Source organism: Bos taurus, chromosome 15 (genome assembly GCF_002263795.3).
Source record: "Bos taurus isolate L1 Dominette 01449 registration number 42190680 breed Hereford chromosome 15, ARS-UCD2.0, whole genome shotgun sequence".
In the NCBI taxonomy this organism is placed as follows: Eukaryota; Metazoa; Chordata; class Mammalia; order Artiodactyla; family Bovidae; genus Bos; species Bos taurus.
The window spans coordinates 63721767-63739768 of NC_037342.1; the positions used below are offsets into that span (position 1 = coordinate 63721767).

The window sequence follows — 18002 nt, forward strand, 5'->3', positions numbered from 1 at the left end:
GCTCAACTTGTTTTTGGTCTAGTTTTCTAAAAATGAGCCTAGAGGAGGTAATGCTCCTAACAAAGAGCAAAACAATTCTTCTGACTTATTTTTTAAGGATAAATTTTTGCTCACTGTAATCAGTTTTTGGTTGCTTGGCCACAGTTTTCTTTGATCGGTAAGAAGTGGATTTCTTCAGCGCGAAACACACTCCACACTCTGAGTGTGGACCGTTGGCGAGGGCTAGTGCAGCCAGCCAGTAGTTTTTCTTTAATCAACACTGAAATACATGTGAGAGCAAGACAGTGAGTGATTACAGGAATGCCACACTTATTTCACTTTTAAGAGAGACGAAAGATAAAATATCGCAGTCTCCCTCAGATTTAATTCGGGGAAAATGCATTCATATTTGAGGATTTCTAAAATGTTTAATTTACCTCTTAAAAATGGATCCCTCATGTTTTCCAATAGTAGCAAAAAAGACCAGGAAAGGACAATAGTTGTATATATGGTAAATACAAGATGACTTGTATTGTTGACGTTTATTTGTAAACTGTGTTGGCTGAACAACATGAGCTGCTATTTCAGATGTGAACGAAAGCAGCAGCAGGAGACATGACTTTTTTTGAGATCCTTTTATTTTTTAAAGGATTGTTTTAAAATGTTAAACTACAAAACCGATTCCGTACATTCTGCCATAAATAAAACGAACAATAAGGCAGGACTCTACATAAGCAAACCAAAACAGCTGTTTTCAGAAAATGTGATAAAATGCTTTACAATCATAAGCCATCCAGTTTTTAAAATAAAACTGTTGAAAACCCACAAGTCTTCAAGTGGTACATACAAGACACCCTTGAAGCAGGAACAAAATGTGGTTCTGCCACTTAGTACTGTTCTCACACTTTTGAAAACCTAGTTCTGCTTAGAGCATAGGTCTATTCCAAATCCTAAAATTCATGTAGGTTGCTTGGTTGTTCTTGAGAACCATATGATAGAGGCACCAATGACAATACAACTTTGTTTCCAAGAACTTTGTAACAAAGCATTGTCTCTTTTAAACATATGACTTAGAGGCAAAAGGATAAGAGTTTTCTTGAGGCGGGTGCTACACCTGCCTCACCGGATTCGCTTCTGCTGCCTTGCCCTGTAAATGTCATGAACAGGGGGAACCACAGCTCCCTTTTCCTCATCTTCATCTGAATCCTCGTTGGGCCTTTTGACAGCCTTCGTGAGCACTGCATTACTTTCCACTGGGCCGTTGCCTTCTACCGCTAGCTCTGGGGCTCCTCCAGTAATGATCCTCACAGCTTCTTCAACTGCTGTTGAAGCAAAACAAAAGGACTATTGGAGGGTGTTTCCAAGCGTGCTACTGTGTCATTCCCTTTGTTACACAGCAGAAACTAACACAACATTGTTAAGTACCTATAGCCCAATTAAAAAAAAAAGTATGCTGTGAAGGAAAACATATGTACTACTTTGAATACTTTATCATTTTGTAGCGTCCTATTAGCAAATTCTTAGATAGTACTACTGACACTAAATAAAGACAAAAAACTACGGTTAAAATTAATAAAGTTTTCATAAGCAAAATCTGATAGTGCATGTTCACATGAAGAGAAAAGATAAGCTTTTTATGATATTTTTCTTAGCAGAATTAGAACATGAACTGGCCTCTCTGTACCAAAGAGGGTTTGGACCCCTGTGAGGTGTCACTGTACTGCTGCAAGGTGGCTAGCTGGTTTTGGAAGCTTCCATGGCGATCTCTCCTGTCTTGGAGACAATAATGTGAATTCCACTCTAAAAATGGAGCCTCAATCACTTACTATTTGGTATCTTGCATCTTCGGAAAATTTCCATTAGTTCGTCCACTTGTACAAAAGGACCCTGTTTTGACACAAAGAAAACTTAATCCCCAATAATCTGACAAGTTAAAATAGCCCCACTTTGTATTTCCCAGGATAAAAAAATACATAATTACTATATTTACCCATAGAGCAAGTATCTGTCATGAAAATGGTGAACAAACCTGGAAACAAATAGGAGGAGGGAGAAGTTTCATTAAAACAACTGCTGCAGGTGGCACTGGGAACACTCCACCGGGGACAGGGTGCAAGCCCGGAGCTGTAAGGGAAAGGAATGGAGGAATGGGACGGAAGAATTTCTATACGTGTAATAACTAGCACAAGTAATTTGTACATTAATTACTATGTACAAAGAGTCTATGTTGCTTAAAAACATCTTAAAATGTTGTTAGTGTTTTATATGTTTGACCAAACTCAAGTGGGTGAGACAGTGAAAGCAGTCTCAACCTCATGGCCCCTGGGGGCAGAAAGTAAACAAGAGACTGCGTAAGATGATCCAGACCCTGAGTTCGTCAGTTTTTGTCAAAGATCATGTCTAAGCCTCACAAGTCATTTTTTCAGCAAGCCCATTTAAAGTCAGTTATACAGTAACATATTTTATTGTAAGGGCCTTGTTCAAATAGAATTCAGAGACTACTACATATTAGTAACTATAAACAATACCAAATATCGCCAAAGTAAGTTTCCAGCTGTGCAGGTAACCTGTATGTAGCGGCGTTTCAGAAAACTCTCTTAAGGATCACTGCCAAATGCGTTACTGCAATCTGGATCAGTGAGGTTTTTTGTTTAAGACATTTTAGACTCATCTTGATTCAAAGATTATATAGCCAAATCACTTGTCATTATTGACCCTGAGTCTAATTATTAACCTACAATGGAAAGGTCACATTAATTTGCCCCCTCCAACCCCCACACACCTCTGGATTTAAACCAACAAACAAACTGAGGGCTCAGTACTGGATCTAAAGTCATGGCTTACGTGCTAAATGTCGTGGCTGAAATGGAATCATCTGCTGAGTGTCTGGTTTAGGGTATTCTGGTTTTCTATCCACTTCATCTTTCAGAACAGGCACTATAGAAGGAGCTACAACTGGGTCTGGAATTATAGCTGCTAGCTTAGCACGGGAGACATCCTGAAAATGCAGAACAGAAGAATCCTAAACCTGAAAAAGGGACTTACAGAGTAGAACTGTGCAATTCTACACTCCTGAGGATACACTAAATAACTGGGTTAAAACCATAGCGAGAATGGAGAAAGAAAAGTGAGAACTTCCATGACAGTGAAGACTGACAAGTGTTAAGAGTCATTAGACTCAGTGCCACCAGGTGGGACATTTGTAGGATCCTTTTGTAGGTAATACATACCGGGTAGATGTATATACCTGGTAGGTAATAAATACCAGGTAGAGGTGGGGTAATTTGGAAGAAAATCTGCAGTTTTAGATATTTTCTGATATTTCCTTTCCACTAAAACCGAACATCATCCATCAGGTTCTTTCTAAGTGAAGAAGCTGATTAAGTAAGGTGCTCTTTCATGAAACCTAACAAAGCTTATCACCTACGTTAGTTCATAAGATTTTGCTAATGAAATGAAAAATTATTCCCAACATACTGTTACAGGGGAGAAGGAATGTTTGTTGAATAACCACTGTTTGTCAATTTTTGCCGTTCATTCACTCTTTGAGGAGGTAGATACGATCACCTCCATTTTACAGAAGGGACTAACGCTCAAAGAGAGGTTCTGCAGAGGTTCTGCTATCTCCAAGGTTATATGGCTAAGAAGCAGACAGAGGAGTTGAGAGCACAGGCCTCTCTGACCTCACACCCATTCTGTCTTCTTTTCAGTGTCCCAGCAATGTCTGCCAGGGCTGAGAGCAACTCTGAGAGAGCCTCTTTTGCCAGCATTAAGGGATATAAGAGAATCTCATGTTCTCAAAACTTGCTCATATGCAGTTGGTGGCAAATCTAAATGAGAACACCCACTGAGAATTGCTTTTTTTCCTCTCTTTCCCACTCTCTCACTTATGTGCCACACACGAAAGCATAATGATCCTTCCCAAATACACAGAATATAAACAGAAATACAAGATGGAAAATTCACGAAGATACTTTCATTAACTTCCTTAATTTCCATTTTCAACTTGGCAAAGTTGAAACAGTCTAAAGATTCCACATAACAGTCTTAAAAATGCCTTTGGCTTTTCATTAACAATTTGTTAAACCAGGAGCAGAATCCCCTCATCCCTGAGCAGTAACCCTAGTTCAGCATAGGAATATGGGGCTGGCACACAACTGGAGCTTCCATTAATGTAAAGGTCTGAAGTTTATTTTAATCTGGTTCAGACACAAGACCAGTGAGACTCTGGCTAAAAGAGGGCAGTGAGGAAATGAAGAATGATGGTGAGGAACATCCTAATGCTGGCTGGCTTAAGGAGACCAATCAATCCAGGACTCTTATGGATATAGCTTCCCCTTGGATTTTCATCTGGTCTTTGTTCACCTGACACAGAAAAATCAAGCACTGATAGAGCAATGGTTTCTCACCAAGGGCTATTTCTAGGCTATTAATCTTTCCTTTTGGCCTGAATGAGTTCAGGTTCCAGGTCTGTTTTCTTAATGATGCAGTAGTCCAAATAGAGGAGTTCCATTCCTAGATAAGCTGTTGGGTTGAGCAAAAAGTTTGTTCCAGTTTTGTTCCAGAACTGGAACGAAATTTTTGGCCGATTAAATAATTTCCTAAAGGCGTCCACTGAAGGAGCCCTGTTTAAAGATACAAACACTTCAAAGAAATTTATGGATTTACAAAGCTATAAAGTTTCTTCATTATATCTACAACATATATAGCAGGAATTACATTTGGTTTAAGATCTCCTATCAAAACACACTCCTTAGTTTTAAGAACTGTTAGAGAAAAACTAACAAGTGACATTCAGATTGTCCACCTGCCCACAAAATGTAAGAAATAAGGCATTGACAATTTCAGGGAAAGAATGAAAGTTTGTTAAATCTCATTTTAATTCTCATTTTGTTCAGTACTGTTGATAATATTTCACAAACCCAAGGAAAATCCCTGAACTTTTTGTATTCTGCAAATCTATAATAAAACTAGACTAATTTCAATTTCAGAATTTACTTTAAAGTTTGTCCATGAACTCTTCTAAAACGTTGGGAAAGTACAGACATCACACACATCGTAAGCCCAAGTACATACCTTATACCCAAGTGCTTTTAGTTCACTTGCAGAGCAAGGATATAGATCCATGAACTTGTATCTGTCTACCAGTAAAGCTGTTTCTTTGCCTTCATACTCTTCTTTGAATGCTGTAAACCGTCTTTTCTCCACTTTGAGTATACTAGCTAGATCACCAATATTACTTTCAAAAGCTAGAAATCGGGCCCAGATTTCTCTGTAAGAAAATAAATATAATCAATACTTCACCATCCTGGGTTTGGGACTTACAAAAATCTTCCAGTTCCCTTCCTCCCCCTTTTTTAAATTATAAGAATCTATTTTTTTTTATTATAAAGATTTCTAAACTTCAAAACATAGAGTAGTATAATGAATACCTATATTCCATTACCTAGATTCAGTCGTCATTAATATTTTGCTATATTTGCTTCCCCAAATATTTGCTATATTTGTTTTCACTTAAGTATCTGAAAGTGATCATAACTCAACATCTGAAAGTCATCATAACCTTTCACCCTAAATACTTTCATATTTAAGGGTTTTTTGTTTTTTCTTATTTAGCCTACTTCCTATCATTTGTGGTCAATGAGACATTTATCCTAGAGACAGTAAACCGACTCTAGGTGGGGAAGAGTTGAAAAGGAACCTAGATTTCCAATTACTCCTGAATGATATGACTTCACCATTTTGTAGTGGCATGAATTAAAATGTAGACTACATTCTTTGTGCAATGTATGAATAAAAATACATTTCAAAATCTAACATGATTGTTCTCTATTTTTTCCCAGTAATAGGGATCACTGGGGACAAATTAGTGCCTCACCACTGTTCTAACAGCCAAAATTAATTCTCTGAGACTCTACTTAAAATGTTACTAAGCACTTCTGTACTAAAGTAATACAGTGACTTCCTATTTTATGCTAGGTAGGGGACTATTGCAAAACTTCTATACTGGTAGACATTATTGCTACTCAACAAGAAAGTAAGAACTGGGAAAGTTAGGAAACCTGCCCAAGGTATAGCTGACTGAGTTGGAGTTTGAACCCAAGACTCCAAAGCCTTCCTGCTTTCACTGCACCACTAGACCATGTTGTTCCTCTGGTATAAGGGACAGAGTCAAAACCATAAATCAGGGATGGAACCTGTCAAACAAACTTTCATTTTGTAAGAGTCTTTGCTCTTGAAAAAGAGATACAAAAATTTCAGAACTCTGCCCTAATTTGTTCATATCAATTTATAGGGATATAGAGAAAGATATATTAAAATATTTAATAACAAATTGTTAAGGCATCTCTCAAAATAATCCTAGTCAGTATGCAAAAAAAAATTTTTAACAAATCTTAAACAGGTATGAAAATATTGCAGGCAGCCATTTGTAAATGAAACTTCAAAAGAGAAGGGAAATTTCTACTGAAACTTAAGACTCACAACAAGCAAACATTCATCCCATAGACTACAGTTCAAGTATTAAAGCTGCCATTAGAACCTGACCGGTAAGTTTTCACAATGGCTTACCCAGATTTCTCAGGAGGAAGACTTCCAGATGTTAAAACTCGTTCAAACAAAACTCGAGTATTATTGTCCTCTAGGATATTAAAGAAAATTTTAAATATTAAAAAAATTTAGTTCTATAATTTAACAAAGCATTATCTCATTGTATCCTCACAAAAATCTTACGCAGAGGGGTCTAAGTATTATCACAACCAGAATTTATATGTGAGGAAGCTTGAGGTTCAAAAAGATGAAGTAAATTGATTCAGCTCATTGTTAACTGAGTAATGGACCTGCAACTAGAAGCCAGACCACACTAAACAAAAGGTACTGAGTAGGTGGGTGGGGTGGTAGATGAACATGGATGATTTCAGAAGATAATAATGCTGACATTGGGCTTCCCTGGTGGCTCAGCAATAAAGAATCCACCTGCAATGCAGGAGATGTGGGTTCAATCCCTGGGTTGGGAAGATTTCCTGGAGAAGGAAATGGCAACCCACTCCAGTATTCTTGGCTGGAGAATTCCATGAACAGAGGAGCCTGGAGGGCTACAGTCCATGGACTCACAAAAGTCAGACACGACGAGGTGACTTAACAACAACAAAGCTGACATCAGATTCCATCCTCAATTTTACAGTAAAAAACATTATACACACTAGTAACTATTCTAAAAAATGAAGCAAAATAATATAAAACTGGTGAGGACATTCATTTCATACAAGAAATTTCTTTTTAAGTAAATGCTCCACCGACTTACTTTCTGGAGTTAAGTCCTCTTCCAGAGAGTAGAATCACTAAGTTGAAATACAAAGTCATGTTTTAAGTTTTATTCTTTTCTACTAAGCATCTGGTCCCATCACTTCATGGGGAATAGATGGGGAAACAGTGGAAACAGTGTCAGACTTTTATTTTTGGGGGCTCCAAAATCACTGCAGATGGTGACTGCAGCCATGAAATTAAAAGACGCTTACTCCTTGGAAGGAAAGTTATGACCAACCTAGATAGCATGTTGAAAAGCAGAGACACTACTTTGCCAACAAAGGTCCGTCTAGTCAAGGCTATGGTTTTTCCAGTGGTCATGTATGGATGTGAGAGTTGGACTGTGAAGAAAGCTGAGCGCCGAAGAATTGATGCTTTTGAACTGTGGTGTTGGAGAAGACTCTTGAGAGTCCCTTGGACTGCAAGGAGATCCAACCAGTCCACCCTAAAGGAGATCAGTCCTGAATGTTCATTGGAAGGACTGATGCTGAAGCTGAAACTCCAGTACTTTGGCCACCTCATGCGAAGAGTTGACTCATTGGAAAAGACTCTGATGCTGGGAGGGATTGGGGGCAAGAGGAAAAGGGGACGACAGAGGATGAGATGGCTGGATGGCATCACCGACTCGATGGACGTGAGTTTGAGTGAACTCTGGGAGATGGTGATGGACGGGGAGGCCTGGCATGCTGTGATTCATGGGGTCACAAAGAGTTGGACACGACTGAGCGACTGAACTTAACTGAACTATGTAGGTAGACAGAATGTTATATTTTTCTAAAATATTAAAATCATTAATATACACCTGTGATATCTAAGTTTAACATCTAATTATTTACATGACACATAATTTTTTATATTTCTTTCTTAAATCAGTTTTTATACCAGATCATTTTTAGTCAAGAAATTACATATCCTGGATTGTGGTGTGGTTAAGTTGACTAAATGAGATACATACATACATATACGAATTCTCTAGTCTTGTGCCTGGTCTAAGGTAGGAACCCAATAAAGGATTGCCATTATTATTATTACAACAAAATAGAAAAATAAAGATAAAGATGCTCATAAACACAATGTTTCTTTTTGAAATCTCTTCCCCAGTAGCCTCAGGGCATTTTACTCTACTACTTGGGCATCTTTAAGTTTTCGTGGCTTGAGACTTGTGGCTTTATTCCTACTACTGTTGGGAATGTGCTGCAGAATTAAAGACCATTCTGCAGAGGGAAAAATTCCAGGAACATAATATCAAAGAATGACATTGATGGTTTAATATTAACCATTACAGATCTAGACTCTACTTACCATTGAGGTGAGAAAGATAGTCAATATAGGCCAGGACATATTCTGGAATGTCTCCATATTTCTTTAGCCCCAGCTCAAAAATCTTAAAGGCAACAGATTTGTCCTAGAAGTAAAGAAAGCAAAGTACTGATTTCCATCAGATAAGATACTCAAAGAATATTAAAACTAAATTTAAATATGACTAAGTACATTAAGATTAAAATGGATATTAAAATCATGTAAAAACTGCAGCACTAAATACCATTCAGGGGATTTAGATTCAGAAATATGGAGTTTAATAAGGTATAAATTAGCAGGCAGAGGGGATATGAACAATGCTCCATGTAATTTTACACAGATACACTTAGGTCTCCTTTATGATACAGAAGAATTAAAGTTTAATAATAGAAACTAGGACTGCCTTTCTTTTAATTAATTTATCTCAGATAAAGGAAATTACTCTATCTTTGTATCTTATTTCAGGACTTGCCTTACTACAGTAATACTCCATGAGTGCTGCAGTGACATAGACATGGTGGCGGGTTCTGGTGTCTTCTCTTGCTTTTTTAAATATCATTCTTCCAGATTTGATCCCTTCAGCTCTTCTTGCGAATTTCATATATTGGATATATACCTATGCAAAAAAAGCATTTGTTTTCTATAGATTAGGTAGAATGTGATGCCTGTGGGATCTAATACAGGCTCACCATACTTCTATACTAACATGTTTTGCTGTATAAGAAAGCAATTTGAATACCTGAGAAATTGAAAAGTATCAATAAGATTATAGATATTGCAGTATTTAAATCCGTAAGCAATTTTTTTCTGGTATTAAAGATGCATGCAAATTAATTTTTTAAAATTGAGATATAATTCACATAGCACAAAATTCACCCTTTAAATGTAAAATTCTGTGATTTTTAGTAAAGTCACAAGGTCTTATAATCATTACAATCATCTAATTCCAAACATGCTAATTAAACCCTAAGGAATAAAAGTGAAAATACTAGAAAATACTAGAATTTCTTGATTTATTGCTTTAAAAACCCACTACTCTATTTTCTAAAGAACATATAATGTAACTTCATTGATAACTGAATCATTTTATACTTTGCACTAACAGAGTACCTAACACATAATGAATATGCAATATTTATTCGATGAACAAAGGTCTCTGGACTATACACAGGGTGACTGTTGAGTAGGCTCCTGACTGGCCCAGTTTTGATGATGCCAAACCTCGTTGCCCAGATGAATGAACTATGAGTTACTTGAGGAATGAAATTTAACTTATTTGTCATTATACTGCTGGAATCTAGCACAGTGTATAGCACAGATGCAGGCTGCTAAACGAATTTTTAAAAGATGACTAAATGCAAGCAGTGGAACCCCAAGGTAGACAGACAAAAAAGGAATGGATCTGTAGTTGACGTGAGGCAGAGGGTCTAGAGCCCCATGCGTTGGCCTGTCCACTTCTCCTCCAACTGAAAGAGTTCCACTGCACTTTTGCAAAAATAGTGGCTTTGAAAACCACTGTTATAGAGTAGAATTCAGGATAAAGTGAGTTCCTGTCTAACTGCTTCCCAGAATGTTGGTTTCTCTTGCCTCTATTTACTTAAAAAGAAATATTTATTAAGCAACAATTACATAGCATTCAAACTATGCTCACGAGGAAGGTGTTAGAAAAAGCCCCACTGTAGCTGTTTCATACTTCTGGACTTTAAAAAAAAATAGAGCAGAGAGTACCTCAGTAATTGTCAGGGACTGGGAGACAGGGAAGGGTTGTCAGATGAGGGAAATTCTGTGGGGTGATTTAAGTGTTTTATATTTTAATTGTGATGGTTGTCCCATGACTATGTTATTAGTCAAGATTCACAGAACTAACAATTCAACAAAACAGTAAATTTTACTTTATATAGATTAAAAAACTTTTTTATAAAAGCAGACTGCAAAGGTGGGAAAGAGATTTATAAAGTTACTTACCAAGGTGGGATCAATATCCTCAATTGCCAGAAGTCTGTTATATATACTGTGAACTTTCTCATACTTCATGCGACTCTAAGATGGTAGAGAAGAAGTGGATATAAATATATACTCATAAACAAGCAGGATTTGAGCTCTGAGGAATCCAGAGGCTGCATCCCACAAAGGCACCTGCTTTGAGCATAAATATATAATGAGCTAAGGACTAATAACGGTTCATTTTGCATTATCTCTGTCTTCAAAAAGAAACATGCCTGGCGAAGCAGCTAGGAAAAAAAATTCAGTGCTGCAGTAAAAAAATACCAATTATAAGAAAGTTCTAAATATTTTAACTTACCTCTTCATAATCTGCATATGCAAAATAAAGAAGCATATTCTTCTTTAATAAAGTGCTTATGGCTCTTTCATATATATTAGCAGCTTCATCACTAAATAATTTGGCATTATTCATATCCTAGGAGAGAAAAAAGAAAGCTCACTTACAGTAATTTTAAGGTAGCTGAAAGAGAATAAAACACAGACTCATCATATGTATATACCTATGGACATACATGCATTTCTGGATTCTTAAAAAATTCCAAAGACTTCTTCCATTATTTCAACATAAAAAAGAATTATCTAAGTGCTCTAAGTGATTCATCACTTTAATGCATTAAAAAAGAGCCGCTATGTTTTCATTCTAAGCTAGTCTAATCACAGGGTCACTAAGATTCATAGTGACATAAGATTCAAGTTTCAATTCTTACACATTATTACCAAAATTCAGTGTTATACTTTTAGTAAATTATTGCTATATCAAAACCATGAAAAGACCAAAAAGGGGGGAAAAAATGAACACTCACCCCCTTCTCTGCTAACAGTTTGCTTGATTGCTCAAGGTACTGGGCAGCTTCATACCAAATATCAGGGTGATGGCCCAGCACCAGCAGGCACTGTTCATAAGCAAACATGACTAAGAGAAGACATTTGCAACATTTAATTAGAATAAACATTATTTATAAAACTGTCCATATAAGTATCACAACTAAATTTTCAGGCTAAGACAGGCCCCTCAATAATGAATGATAATTAGAAATAAAAAACTTCAGTGATTATTATCATCCACCCAAACCCATTCATTTACCATTTATTAAACTAATATTTATTGAGTATCAACTATATGCTGCTGCTGCTAAGTCACTTCAGTCATGTCCGACTCTGTGCGACCCCATAGACGGCAGCCCACCAGGCTCCACAGTCCCTGGGATTCTCCAGGTAAGATCACTGGAGTGGGTTGCCATTTCCTTCTCCAATGCATGAAAGTGAAAAGTGAAAGTGAAGTCGCTCAGTCGTGTCGATCCTCAGCGACCCCATGGACTGCAGCCTTCCAGGCTCCTCCATCCATGGGATTTTCCAGGCAAGAGTACTGGAGTAGGGTGCCATCGCCTTCTCCGAACTATATGCTAAGGAATGTGAAAGACACTGTGAATATACCAGTAACTAAGACTTCCTATATTCAAGAAGTCTGCAATATTTTGGGAAGATTGATATTAAGAAAACAATTGTGAAAATAAGCACGATGAGGAAAGTACAGTGTAATCTTAACTTACAGCAGCAGGACTTAACATAGTTTAGAGACTTAAGAAAGGCTTCACTAAGGAACTGACATCTAAGCGAAACCTGAAGAAGGGATAGAATCTGGTCAGATGAGAGTGTAAGGAGAGGCAGGAAGGACAGGAGCAGATACAAAAATGGTGCAGGCAAAGGAAACAGTACTTGCTAGGTTAAGAGAACAAGGCAAGATTGCGGAGTCTTTTTAAGTTCCAAAGTCTCGTGCTAGCAGTGGCAGAGTAGTCTGTATAAGACTAACTCTCGTAGGGAAAAAAAAATCATCAACAATACAAACAGCAACAATTTGAAGGCACCAGAGAATGACCAAAAGAAAAAGAAATCAGAGAGGCCTGAGCACTAAAAAACTTGAATTTTTAAAAATTGTAGACATGTATTTAATATGCTATTCCCCTCAAATACACAGCCCTGTGTGTATAGTTCTGGGATAGCTAGAGCTCAAGTCAAATGCTGAAGTTTTACCAGCTTGAGGTAAGTGACATGGAGCTCTGGGTTAGAAAAGCAACCGGAAATTAAGGGGGAAAAATCCCCCAAAAGAGAACAACAGAAGGTGGAGGCTGAAAATCTGGACATAAATGCCCTCAAATTTTTAACTGACTCTAAAATAGACATCCACAGGAAAAAATACAAAGAGCCCGAGCAGAAATAAGAGCTGAAAGAGCTGGAGTGATATCTCATCAGCTGCCCACTGTAATGGAGACCATGTTTGGATTCTGACTCCCATCAGGTTAAGGGATTCTGAGTAAACACCTTGAACTTTCCATTGTCTTAAGAGTAAAGACTATATCCCAGGACTAAGAGATTTACCATGAGATAAAGGCCACTAACACAGGCTCATCCTAACACTGTAAAACCAAGCCTCCACAAAGTCGAGATCTGCCAGTAATTTAACTCCCTGCTAAAATAAAACCCAACGTTCTTCAGAGGAAGATAACAGAATCTAGTCTTTACTATATATCATTTACATGTCCAGAAATTTTTTTTTAAATGTCCAGACTTCTGACAAAACAAAAAATGTGACCTACAGTCAAGAGGAAAAGAAATCAAACCCTCAATGGCAGACAAGGTTTTGTAACTATTTTAAATATATTCAAGGACAGAAAGAGAAAGATGGTAATGGCCATGGAATCTCAACAGAAAAAAGAAAACTGTAATACATATAAAAATTCCTAGAATGGAAATTTATGGAACTGAAAAGTAGAATATTTGAAATGAAGAATTCACCAAACGGGCTCACCAGCATACTGTATATGATAAAATAAAGGCCAGTGAACATGGAGACATCTATAGAAATTATTGAGTCTGAGAAACATAAGAGGAAAAAAGCCTGGGGATAAAAAAAAAACAGCCTTGGTAACCTATAGGATAATATCAAGTGGCCTAACATGCATATAATTGGAGTCTCAGGAGACCTAATCTTGTTACCTCTTTTAGTTATCAGGGTCTGATCTTCTGTGCGTAGAGGGTTGCTCTTTTCCCACTGGATGTACTTCTTCCACATATCCACCTGCTGAGCTTCCTGAGGAGTATTCTGAGGAGGCACTGACGGAGCATTGCGGTCCAAACCTTTCATTACTGTCTCATATTCCTAGACAATAAGCATTTAGAATTCTGTGGTAAGCTGAAGAACAACTCATATATGGAATGGAGTTGATCAGTTTGGAATATTTTGTTCAAAATGCCTTTCCCCTCCCCAAATACTACTTTGTTCAGTTCAGTTCAGTCGCTCAGTCGTGGCCAACTCTTTGTGACCCCATCAATCGCAGCATGCCAGGCCTCCCTGTCCATCACCAACTCCCGGAGTTCACCCAAACTCATGAGCATCGAGTCGGTGATGCCATCCAGCCATCTCATCCTTTGTCGTCCCCTTCTCCTCCTGCCCCCAATCCCTCCCAGCATCATTGACTTTTCTAATGAGTCAACTCTTCACATGAGGTGGCCAAAGTATTGGAGTTCAGGTTTAGCATCAGTCCTTCCAAAGAACACCCAGGGCCGATCTCCTTTAGAATGGACTGGTTGGATCTCCTTGCAGTCCAAGGGACTCTCAAGAGTCTTCTCCAACACCACAGTTCAAAAGCATCAATTCTTCGGCGCTCAGCTTTCTTCACAGTCCAACTCTCACATCCATACATGACCACAGGAAAAACCATAGCCTTGATTAGACGGACCTTTGTTGGCAAAGTAGTGTCTCTGCTTTTGAATATGCTATCTAGGTTGGTCATAACTGTCCTTCCAAGGAGTAAGCGTCTTTTAATTTCATGGCTGCAATCACCATCTGCAGTGATTTTGGAGCCCCCAAAAATAAAGTCTGACACTGTTTCCACTGTTTCCCCATCTATTTCCCATGAAGTGATGGGACCAGATGCCATGATCTTAGTTACTACTTTGTTAATATAAGCTAAAAACTATTTAAGAGCAGGGAGAAAGATAAAGATTAATTACCCAAGAACAGGTTCCCAGGACAAGGTGAACAGAACAGCCCTGGGCCCTCTCTGTAGGTGATACAGAAAGTCATTCTCAGGACAGAGAGGTTGACAGATCAACATGACTAACGATCTGGTGGCATCATTACTGCCATCTCTGGAGAAACTTTAAAACTTCAATAGTTCATAGTATTAGGCTATTTTCCCTAACTTCTAACAGTTTCACTGAGTGGAAAGGAATGTACCCAAGACAAAACTCTGTCCCCGAGAGCAATGGCATTAGACCAGACAGTAGTACAGTATTCAGATATGTATGAGCAGACAGGAGGGATGGATAACAACTACTTGATTAATTCTATGTAGAACTTTGTCTCTATAACCTCTGTTTCTCTCTTTTAAAAAATAATTTCTTCCAAACTTGATTTATTCTATTTTATCCTTTCACAAGTCCGTAAACAGGTATTTCACTTTAAATATCAAATACATCATCTGTTCAGACAATGTAATTAACTGTTATTAGTGAAGATTGCCAATGATTGAACATATTGAGTGATACCAGATGGGAAAAGCCCCTGTGTAAATAACATACTCATAACAAACATTATAGTAAGCGGCCTGATGGAATTCCATACCTTTGCTACCCGCCTAGCATTCATGTAATCTCTACTCCGATCTTCAATCATTTTTTTAGCTAAATGAATATTGATACCCTAAGAGAAAAAAAAGAAAATGTACATTATTTAAAAATTAAATATATTTTAATATTAGGATAATATGGTTTATTCGTTTGCTAAGTAACTTTCAATTATTTATTTTGAGAGGTTTTTTGGTTAGTAAAATAAAGGTTTGATCACTTTATATGCTTAAGAAAACAAGGAGGACCTGCCTATATGTTATGAGAATGGCAGTAAGCTTCAAAGATAGGGAATGATTTGGAAAGGGTCAATTATTTCACATAAAATTTTACTAATAAAGAATGATGTACAGATTCAGCTGGGTGAATAGCCATGACTTAGTTCTAAAAGCCTTTTTCTAACTAGGTCTGCATAACTTCATTCATGTCTAGTAGTTCTCAAAGAGTAGTCCAAAGATTCCTGTTCCCCAAGATCTTTCTGAGGGTCCGTAAGATCAAAACAATTTTCATATATCACTGAGACATGATTTGCTCCTTTCACAAATATACAGTGGAGTTTTTCAGAAGTTATATTGACATTCAATATGATACCAGATAGAATGTAGAAGCAGATATGAAAATCTGTCCTCTACTAAGCTAGCTACCAGAGAGATTTGCAAAAATATGAAATAATGCCACATTTCTCAGAGTTTTTTCTTATTTTGGGGAAATACAAGTTTAATACTATTTATGTTAAAAATATAAGGAGTCTATAACTATAAACTTTAAATGAATTAATAAATATCTTGAAATTTTCTCAGCTTTAATTCCAACATAAGTATTCATAGGTAAAAGCCACATTGAATTTAAAAGTTCTTTGGGGGCTTCCTAGGTGGCTCAATAGTGAAGAATCTGCCTCACAATGGAGACACTGGTTCGATTCCTGATCCGGGAAGAACCCACATTCCTCAAAGCAATTAAACCCATGCGCTACAACTATTAACCCTGTGCTCCAGAGCTGGGGAACTGCAACTTCTGAGCCCACCCGCCCTTGAGCCTGCACTCTGCCACGAGAGAAGTCACTGCAATGAGAAGCCTGAGCGTAGCCTCTGCTTGCTGCAACTAGAGAAAAGCCTGTGCAGGAACAAAGACACAGCACAGCCAAAAATTAATCAATAAAATACTAATAAATCACTTCCTATGAAACAAAGATGTTGGACCACAGTCCCACATCTCGCAATTGCAAGGCAATAATCACATCACTGTAACTAGGTGACAGGTGCACTGCAACTCATCCCGACACTGGAAAAGGAACTCCAAAAGGAACTCTTTCATAAGAGCCAGTGGCAACAGGTATGTGTATGACTGTGTGGGTGTAGTTTAGCACTGAATAAAAATGGTTTTGTAAGAATTATAATTCTCCTACAGTATTCTCTAAAAAATAACTCAACAGTAATATGAGACTCTCAAAACATGAGGAATGGTCCTTTCATTACAATCAACATGAAAACAAACGTATGCAGCACTGATATCCAGGTACCTAACGTTAGAAAGGCTACAAACCCACAACGCATGGAAATTAAAATCACTTTGTCATAATAATAAACTACTCTCTCCTAATTTACCTCTTCATACTTGTTATAGTCTCTCCACAGCTGTTCAATGTTGATCATTGGATTAACACAACCTCGTTGATAAACTCTTCGAACAGCTGTTATTCTCTGATTTTCTGCATAAGATCCAACAGCTTCCCTGGTATTGGATGAGAAATGCCATCAATTATATTGTAGCTAAATCAGTGTTCACACAGAAAATAAAACTATGTAAATACTTACACGCCTTTTAAGAAGTTGATGTAATCCACCCAAATCTAAGAAATAAAAGAAAATGTTAGTATTTTTCTTACTAGTTTCAAATTTATTAAGTGTATGTATTAGAAAATTTTAACTCTACCTGGTAAGACATAATTTCCATTCCAATTTTATCCAGTGCAAAGTCATATGCTTGAGCCATCTTTTCTCTGAAATAAATGTGAAAGATGTTTTTTAATAACAGAAAAACTGTTATTAAAATATATCTATAATTTCTGAAATAAATGTGAAAGATACATTTTAATAACAGAAAAACCGTTATTAAAATGTATCTATAACTAAAACATAATCATAACTTCCGTTCAAAGGATCAGAACATTTAAATCTTTTATAAAAACAAAATGAATGACATCTTTGCAAGTATACAGTGTTCTTTTGTGTTTAGCTTGTTAATGTCATTAATTTACATACTTTGTTTCTTTTACCTACTATTTGTGTCTTTTACCTACTACTTGTAAGCTTATCAAAGATAGGGGCCATGTTTTATATAATTTTATAACCTTCAAACTGACTCTTATATGTAGAGATTCAAATGGGGAAATATCTGATTCATTGATTAAGAAGGTAAGTTATGGCTGAAGATCTATTAGCTCTGAAGTAAAATTTAGGGAGAAAGAACTTGTTCAATATAAGACTAAGGAAGAAAAGAAAACAAAGAATTCTGGTTCTAGAAATAATCTGCCTATTTGTTACATACAAAAAGAGCATCTGAGAAGGTCCATTATTTATATTCAACAAAGATAGATAAGTGAGGGTGCGTCCTAGTGAGGAGGTCAATTACACAATACCACTGTCAAAGGTGCCTTCGAATAGTTAAAAAGCACATCACAAATGTAACCTGCCAAGAGTGCTGCCAGGACAAGAAGCAGCCTTTTATTAAGTTGACAACAAGCCTCTGAACAAAATGGTCTGGAGCTGCGAAAGTACAGTGTTTCAATA

The 18002-nt window shown here is 37.1% G+C and overlaps 1 protein-coding gene across 1 annotated transcript in view; it reads right to left on the reverse strand.

Annotated features, from left to right (window-relative positions):
• Positions 1–599: 599 nt before the first annotated feature.
• CSTF3 (cleavage stimulation factor subunit 3) overlaps positions 600–18002 on the reverse strand; it is a 67433-nt gene continuing 50030 nt past the window's right edge. Inside the window, exons 6-21 of the mRNA NM_001099700.1 lie at positions 17146–17212; positions 17028–17062; positions 16818–16944; positions 15212–15289; positions 13582–13744; positions 11391–11500; positions 10886–11002; positions 10549–10623; positions 9056–9199; positions 8587–8689; positions 6550–6619; positions 5056–5251; positions 2824–2977; positions 2009–2103; positions 1806–1866; positions 600–1301 (exon numbers count right to left, since the gene is read on the reverse strand). Coding sequence (NP_001093170.1) covers positions 1099–1301; positions 1806–1866; positions 2009–2103; positions 2824–2977; positions 5056–5251; positions 6550–6619; positions 8587–8689; positions 9056–9199; positions 10549–10623; positions 10886–11002; positions 11391–11500; positions 13582–13744; positions 15212–15289; positions 16818–16944; positions 17028–17062; positions 17146–17212 — 1798 coding nt within the window. The 3' untranslated portion in view covers positions 600–1098. The remainder of the gene's footprint in view (positions 1302–1805; positions 1867–2008; positions 2104–2823; positions 2978–5055; positions 5252–6549; positions 6620–8586; positions 8690–9055; positions 9200–10548; positions 10624–10885; positions 11003–11390; positions 11501–13581; positions 13745–15211; positions 15290–16817; positions 16945–17027; positions 17063–17145; positions 17213–18002) is intronic.